The following is an 8,909-nucleotide window of genomic DNA, read 5'->3' on the forward strand; positions in this document are numbered from 1 at the left end:
CGGTGGCGCCAGTGCTTGGCAGCCTTGCCTCTGTCAGTGCGCCCCAGGGCAGCTGTGGCTACATCGTCGCTCATCCCCACCAGGGTGTGAATGTGTGTGTGAATGGGTGAATGACTGATTGTGTTGTAAAGCACCTTGGGGGGTTCCAGGACTCTAGGACGCACTATATGAAATACAGGCCATTTACCATTACCATTTATTTTACTTTGAAAGCTACACCTTAACTACAAAGTATCGCTATCTTGCTTTGATGAGAAATCGTGAGGGCTCAGGCTGTTTTCTCCATAGTTTTCAAAGTGGAGGATGACCTGACGAAAGTATGAAGGAATATGTTCTGACTTGTTACTTAATCTTCGAACGACATAAAGAAGTTCTCTCTGACTCCATCTTACTTTGTTTCTTCTGGACATGATTCAAACATCCTGCGAGATTCAACATTTCAACCTTTAGCGCTTTCTCAGTATTACAAGTATTGAAACACATTATTTTGAGAAACGTTCTTGTTAATAAGAGATACACATCACGTTAAAACAAGATTTAAATCACGCTAATGATACTTAATTCTTTTTCCGCACTGACGGTAATACGCTTCCGTACCCATCCAGTTGATTTCGTCCTTGTGTTAAAGCTCGAAAAGCCACATCATCATTCTCAATGGAGCCTGCTGTTTAGTGTGTGTGATGATAAGAAACCACAGATACACCTCACACTTTGATTTTCATGAAATAAAACCTCCAAACTCAAAGAATCGCGGAATCTTTTCTTTTTTTTATAAAATCAATGACACATTATGATCAAATTTTAATGTTTTATTGTGTTTGTGTGAAAAAGGAGGTCGCAGGAGTGCCTTTTTTATTTAAAATGACAAAAACAAAGAGGACTTCCAGGATGACCCTAAATTTTGAAAACCACCCCCACTTTCTCACTCCCTGGCCAATAAGGAGAAGAAGGAGTGTGTGTGTGTGAACGCTATAAGAGAGGGCGCATGCAGGTGGAGGAGTATCATACAGGTGTGTTCGGATCCACCCTCCTGTGCTAGGGTGCACTACCACTAACCCAAAAGGTACAGATATCCTTATTTTTCCATTATTGATTAAGATTTGTGTCTTTTATCTGAGAAATTAGAGAAACATGTGACCGTCTATTTCACTTCTTTGTTTCTGTGGTTTCATTAGTGTCTGATGAGTCTTTTCTAACTCCAGATCTTCAAAAGCATGTTGACAGGACTGGAGACGGTGAGTTTGATGCTTTATTAAATGTATTTATTATTAATAAAAACTCATTTTTATGCTGATGGAGTTTGCTGAGATCATAACGGATGAGTGTACCCTGAGAGTATACAGAGCAAAACCTAAGCCATTCATCAGCGGTACGAGGATGTTATCTAGGCTGATGAAAACACAAACACTTGCATAAATTTGCCAGTCAAACTAAAATACACATGGTCTCAGTGTTGTTAACTGGCTGTTTTCCAAGTCCCTGCAGTATGCAGAGTTGATCGGGTTATATTTGACTCAGTTCTGAGTTCTCATTACCATCATTTTTCATTCACATTCATTTAATCAGGAGCATCTATCAGTCGTCTAGTTGAACCCGATCAAATTCACATGATGAGTTCTGTGAGTCAAATATTGAATCTAGAATTAAAAATCAATATGTTATAGAACAGCCAGGCTTATTTATAATTAACGAATCCTCTACAATAGAGTGATATATTTATTGTTAAAGACATGACTGATGTTTTGCTTTCCGATATGACCTTAGCCTCTACCTGACAAAAGAAAGTTTGCTACATGTGCTCAAAATGGTGTTTGCTTTAAATATCAACAACAAAAAGGAGAGACAACAAATTTTAAGCGGGTCCCGGGTTCTGTCTGTCAGATGGCGTATGTGACTGAGATCAAGCTGAGTGGAAGCCGGGGGCCCTGGAGCGGATCTGCTCCCTCCTCCTTCCCCGAAGTGGACCTGGAAGTCATTGAGGAGTACCTGCAGGAGCACTCGCAGGAGGTCCAGCCTGCTCACACACCCATGATGGCCGTGGAGCAACAAATGCAAATACACACCCATCGAGATTCCACGAGCATGGGTGGGTGGAAGTCCTTGTGGAGTGTTGCTGTGGGACTTTAGACCTTTATCCTGACTGGACCTTCTGATTGGTTGTTCCTACAGAGAACCGATGGTCAGATCAGCATGCATACGAGTGGCACTATGTCTCTCACACTCCTAACAAGGACGAGTTGGTTCTGAATCCAGCCTGGACAAGTCCCCACGACAACCAGTGGGTGAGTACAAGGCTTCGATGTGCAATTACACGTTTTTCAGTTGATAAACGCTAAAGTGTATGACTGTTTGAGAAAAACTCAGTCACTTTAAGGTGGTATTTTGATGTTTGTTTGTTTTTTCACCAGGAACACATTGCATACTATACGACTCCTGTATATATCGACTCAGATTCTCAGTCTAGCAGTTCCCAGTATCAGGATTACCAGGATTCTCCATCACCCTCTTCCGACAGGGAAGACAGGAAGCACAGGAATGTGCCTCTTTCACCTCTATCAGGTAACACACACACACACACACACACACACACACACACACACACACGTACACACACACACAAGAATAAATAAAAAAAAGCTTCCAGTAGTCTCAATTTAACAACTTCTTCTTTTCATTTATTCACATTAAAACAAAAATTTGTCACCTCTAATGGGGTTTTGTGTTCCCATCCTTTTTGGCAGGAAAGAGGAAGGAGCGCTTGTTCCAGTTCCTTTTTGAGATGCTTCAGACGCCGTCAATGAGGAGTTGCATCTGGTGGGTCCAGTCCTCCTCTGGAACTTTTCAGTTCTCTTCTCAAAACAAGGAAAGCCTGGCACAATTGTGGGGTCGTCGAAAGGGCAACCGTAAGACCATGACCTATCAGAAGATGGCCCGTGCACTGAGAAACTACTCTCGCACTGGAGAGATCCACAAGGTGAAGAGGAAACTCACCTATCGCTTTGACGAGAAGACACTGAGAGGCTTACAGGGAGACTCGAACACACTCTAGGCATTGTGAAGGAGATTGGACATTGGCGCACACTTTAATATTTCATTGGACTGCTTTTAGCTTTGATTACGGCACCCATTCGCTGTGGCGTTGTTTCCATAAGCTTCTGCAACATCACCAGATTTATATACATCCAGTGTTGCATTAATGCTTCATCAAGATCTTGCACTGATGATGGTAGAGTCTGACTGCTGCACAAAGCCTTCTCCAGCACATCACTATTTGATCCCAATGAATCCTGGCATTGTCATCTTGGAATATGCCCGTGCCATCAGGGAAGATGGAATAACCTGATCGTTCAGTATATTTAAGTAGTCAGCTGACCTCATTCTTGGAGCATATCCTGTTGCTGAACCTAGACCTGACCAACTGCAGCAACCCCAGATCATAGCACTGCTCCCACAGGCTTGTTCAGTAGTCACCAGGCATGATGGGTGCATCACTTCATCTGCCTCTCTTCTTACCCTGATGCACCCATCATTCTGGAACAGGGTCTGTCTGGACTCATCAGACCAGTTTTTAATAATGCGTTGGACAGTTTTTAACCCAATTTTAGTCATTTTTGAATTATCCAATCTGCAATATCCACGCTTACCCTTCTCTAACAGACTAACATCTTTTGCACGACCACCAGATGTCTTTCCACATGGTTGTTTAAGAAATGAAAAGCAACTTATCGCACCAGTTGAGGTTAGATAACTAATAGAAGGCTCCTACCTATTTATTAAGTGAAATCCAGGTGGTGAATTATTATTTTTTGGCCAGGCAGCGAAGAACGAACACTAGAAGCACTCGCTTGTTGTACTTTCTGACAATTCAAACACTCCAAGGCAATTTTAATGACAAATAAATACTAAGTATTTGAAGATCCAGGGTATGGAATGCTGTCAGCCAGAGCTTTTTGTGGAACCTCAATGGACTGAAGGAATAAATGATAAAAATTATGAAAGTAAATTTCAGAAGCAGGTTTTGTGTAAGGATAGATGGCATTCACCAAGTAAATCTGAAAGATTATCATCTAATATCTACTTTATAAGTAGAACATGCTTAAAACTGAAGTCCTTCTCAGTGTAAATGTATTTTGCTATTTTTTGTATGATTCTGGGTTGCAGCTATTCAACAGTAGGAATAGATTATAATTTCTGGGGGTTTCTAACAAAACTAGGTTATAAAATATGTTTGTGTGGCAATATCTTTTTTTAATAAATACACCCCCAAAACACCCTGCCTGTTCCATATCTGTCTACACGAACAAAGGTGCATTGTATTCTGCACACCATTCACATCAACAGAAATGTGCTTGAAGCAAGTACTCTCTCACGCACTCACACAACCCTAGCCAAAAGTGTATGCAAACTAAGCGTGCACTAAAAAAAACTGCCACAAGCAGACCTGTTGATCATTAACATCCAGAAAGTCCCCCTCATAAACAGAAATGTCAAGCACACACACACACACACACGCTGAATAAAATATTTATTCATAAAATTACCAACCAGTATGAACTCCATGTTTACAGTATAAAAATAACAGTAGGTATAACTTTAAAACACTATGACTCACACAAGTGATAATAATTCCTACTTATTGACTTTCATTGCTGATTTTATTCATTCAACATAAAAACAAAGTAATGATACATTTAATAAAACAGCTTAGCCATCAGCCACAGCTGGTTCTACAATTGCACCTGGAGTGGACGCTGGCGTGTTTTTGCAGCCGCTGCTCACCGGTGATTTTAACGTGATTTTATCATGTTTTACATTTTTATGGAGCACTAGATTATAGTTTTCCTAAGTGGGTGCTATATTTTTTCTGCCTCCCTTGGATCCTGTTTGGTTGTCATTTTGTTGTTTGGGTGTACAAGCGGACTTAACCTACCTCTCACTCCTCCCGGCTGTTGACCCGCTGCTATCGGCTAGCTTCCCACCGCTGTTCTTCATGTGGGCCTGCAAGTTATTTATCTGGTTGACCCTCCTCTGGTCTGCCCTGTCCCTTCTCCTCCAACCTGGGGCAGCTCTGCTCCAGTACACGGCGGCTGATCTCCTCCTGCTACACGGGCATCTCTCTGTGCCTCCGCCGGTAGCATTACAGCTCCACCCGGAGATCGTCCTTCCTCCCCGCCGGAGATACATCCATCGTGGGTCTCGCCGTAACTTCAATCTCTCACACCATCCTCCTCCATAGATTGTCTTCCCTTGGCATTTCTCATACCCCGCTTGATTGGTTCCGTTCATATCTCTCTGGCCGTACTCAGTTTATTCAACTCAAATCCTTCACTTCCCGTCCCTTCCCTGTCACTACTGGCGTCCCCCAAGGCTCTGTTCTCGGTCCACTCCTTTTCATCACTTACCTTCTTCCCCTGGGAAATATTTTCCGTAAATTTGACATCCATTTTCATTGTTATGCGGATGACACCCAGCTCTATGTATCCTCCAAACCCTCCTCTTCACTTCCTCCTTCCTCCCTCACCAATTGTTTATCTGAAATCAAAGACTGGTTCACATCAAACTTTCTCAAACTCAACAGTGATAAAACAGAAATGTTACTTGTCGGCACTAAATCTTTACTATCCAAAGTCCACTGCTTTACACCTCCTGTCGACAACTCCTTGGTTTTCCCCTCCCCTCAGGTCAAGAGTCTGGGTGTCATCCTCGACTCCTCACTATCCTTCCAGTCCCACATAAACAATATTACCCGGTCTGCCCACTTCCATCTACGTAACATTAACCGCCTATGCCCCTCCCTCACTACTCACTCAGTCACCATCCTTGTCCACAGCCTCATCACTTCCCGTATTGACTACTGCAACGCTCTAAATCCCTCCATAAACTCCAACTTCTCCAGAACTCGGCAGCCCACATCATTTCCAGAACTCCCTCCTTCCACCACATCACCCCGTCCTTCAGCAGCTCCACTGGCTCCCAGTCACTTCCAGAATCCAATTCAAAATTCTGCTATACACATTCAAAGCCATCCATAACCTAGCTCCACCGTACCTCTCAGACCTCCTTTATCCTTCAACCTCCACCCGTTCCCTCAGGTCCTCCTCCATCCACCTCTCTGTCCCACCTTTCCGTCTGGTCACTATGGGGAGCAGGGCCTTCAGTCGCTCTGCTCCCCAGCTCTGGAACTCACTCCCTCCTGACCTCCATAACATTGATTCCCTCACTCTCTTTAAAACCAGACTCAAAACCCACCTGTTCCGTCTAGCATTCCAATAGCTCATCTCTTTGCTCCAATCTGTCTGTTTGTTTTATGCTGTTTTATATTTTATTGTTGTGTATTTTATCTCTGTAAAGTGTCCTTGAGTGTTCAGAAAGGCGCTGTTGAAATAAAATGTATTATTATTATTATTATTATTATTATTATTATTATACATTTAATAAAACATATTTTCTGTGGGACTGTTAGTAACAGTTAACTCCTTCAATATCAAACCCCTTTGACCTCAAAGTGTGCAAATGAAGTATTAGTATTAGTACTATCATAAAAAAACCTTGGTATATTCAATCCTCTACATGTCTACTGCCGTCTGGTGGAGGATCCACAGGAGACAAGGGCCAATTTTATTTTTTCATGCCTGTTATTTTGTTGTATGATTGCAAAATAAAATAAAACTGATTATTATATAGTTGTTATATGAACATTAGCTAATCAATAGTTTGTTTACAAAGTAGATTATTATCAGTATTATTTCAAATTCCAGATTTAAATACTTAATATCTTACCTGTTGCTAATAACTCTTTGGATGACCTCAGTTTGCAGATGTAGCGTTAAGGATTGACTGCATATATAAAAAATGACCAATACGATGTAATATTCCATATAAATATGAAAAATCAATCTGATTGGTCTTTGAATGTTTAATCAGAAGACTTTAGTTTATTTTACTTATTCAGGGAACATGCAGACTTCACATTAATTCAGAGTCAAGATTATAGTTATTAAAATTATTTTAATTCTATTTTCTTAAACTTAATGATTGTACATGACAAAGTGTAAATGAAATCATGGTTATCCAGATATTAGATGATTCATGAAGTGATGAAATTGAAGCTAGATATTTTAGCAGAATCTTGTTGGTATCTGAGATTGAGCTTGTGAAGTCTTGGTTGTAAAATCAATTTGGCTGTATGGTTTGATAAGCTACACTTCATTTATAAAACCATCCAATGCAATTTGTGTTGGTCTATGCACCCTTGTGTGAAGACCCCCAAGCGATCCAGGGGGTCGAGATGGACACTGCCAATGGCGTGGACCTCTGGCACCGGAACTCGTAGACAGCTGTAACGTCCAAAAGGGTCAGTTTTCACCTATATATTGGTCAAAATAATAATCTTTCATCTACAGCATAAATCCACTTTCTATTTGGCCTTCCAGAACCAGAAGGTTCTGTTTAGTGCGTGTTGACATTCCATGAAGACAAAACATTCAGACAAACATTCTCTCCCAAGGTCTTACACTCTACATGAATGCCAGATGTCAACATTCTTCACTCTGAATAAGTGAAGACTCCATGACTTTTACAACTCATAGACTTACAATAATCATATGTGATAAGATGTTTAAATCAAATGTTTAAATAATCTGTGCTTAAATCACTGAATTTCAAATGAATATTGTTCTTACAATGATCCATTTATATCACAAATCACTATGTGTTTGATTTAACAAGTTAATCAGTGTTTACACTCATATGCATTACAATAAGATACATATTAAGGTTAAGAATTTTGTATCTGAAGGAAGGCGTGGCTTTCTGAGGGATGTTGATAAATACTCAGAAATGTGTCAAATTCTGATTTGCCAAATTTGGCCAGAAATCATAACAAAGTAGTTTAATAAAACAGGATTTACTTCCCGATTAATTCAGTTTCCAGCTGACCCCTGATTCGGCCAAATCGGGAAAGAAGCCTCTTTTGAAACAATCTCCTTTGACCTTAAGTCAAAACCTTTCTGCGACACTGCAAGTGACACAACAGACACAACAGCTCTTTTCGGAGCTACTTCACACCTAATCTGCAGACCCCGGGTTGCATCTCATGGCTGGGGAAGCTGAACTCAGAGGAAGCTCTGAGTATTGTGGTTTCAACATCCGGTGACCTCACCGCTCTGACAGCAAACCTCCAGGCCGTGGGAGCAACTCATACCAGGGTATCGTAAGCCTGCATACTAGTGTCTGATGAGGTTTATAAATAAACCACTCTAGTTTATAACAAACAACAAATTATTTTACACCCAGATTTCATAATTTCTCTCAGATACAAAGAATGGTTGCTACAACATCTAGCTTCCATCACAACACCTCACATCCACCACATCACATCTCCTTATTCATATCTTGTCATGTATCATTAGTTTAGGAAAAATAATTAAATTCATTTTATAAACTATATACTGACTCTGAAATAATACGAAGTGTGTTTATGGTCCCTGAATAAGCAAAGAACCCTAAAATCTTCTGATTAAACATTCAAAGATCAATCAGATTGATATTTCATATTTGTATGGAATATCACATTTTATTGGTCATTATTAATATGTATTAAATGCTACACAGCTCAGAGTATGACCCTTCTAGTCTGGGTTATCTTCAGGAAGCTGGAGTGTCTATGTTGCTTCTAAGGCTGTTTGGTGGCATTGGCATTGGAATCTGATGCTCTGACACAGAGCTTCAGTTTCTGTTGCATTGGGAGTCCCAATGCGTCTGAAACAAATGCTTGGTCACTCAGCATCAGTTTTGACGCTTTGGGAGTGAGAATGTGTTGCAACAATGAGATAACAACTACTGTAGGGACAATTCAAACATGGATCTTGTCATAAATACCAAGTTTACGCTTTTTTTTTGTTTGTTTT

At 40.6% G+C, this 8,909-nt stretch overlaps 1 protein-coding gene across 2 annotated transcripts; it reads left to right on the forward strand.

Annotated features, from left to right (window-relative positions):
* The first annotated feature begins 720 nt into the window (after window positions 1–720).
* On the forward strand, window positions 721–5,150 carry LOC107390954 (transcription factor Spi-B). 2 transcript variants are annotated; one of them, XM_054745959.2, is made up of 6 exons: window positions 721–1,063; window positions 1,176–1,235; window positions 1,882–2,086; window positions 2,170–2,282; window positions 2,409–2,559; window positions 2,742–5,150. In XM_054745959.2, exons 2-6 carry the CDS (start codon window positions 1,215–1,217, stop codon window positions 3,047–3,049), a joined length of 798 nt encoding a protein of 265 aa, XP_054601934.2. In that variant the 5' UTR covers window positions 721–1,063; window positions 1,176–1,214; the 3' UTR covers window positions 3,050–5,150. The 2 variants fall into 2 exon arrangements, with proteins under 2 accessions (XP_054601934.2, XP_015823460.3); XM_015967974.3 differs by having other exon boundaries at window positions 983–1,063; window positions 1,203–1,235.
* Window positions 5,151–8,909: the final 3,759 nt, after the last annotated feature.

Source organism: Nothobranchius furzeri, chromosome 15 (genome assembly GCF_043380555.1).
Source record: "Nothobranchius furzeri strain GRZ-AD chromosome 15, NfurGRZ-RIMD1, whole genome shotgun sequence".
NCBI classification, from domain to species: domain Eukaryota; kingdom Metazoa; phylum Chordata; class Actinopteri; order Cyprinodontiformes; family Nothobranchiidae; genus Nothobranchius; species Nothobranchius furzeri.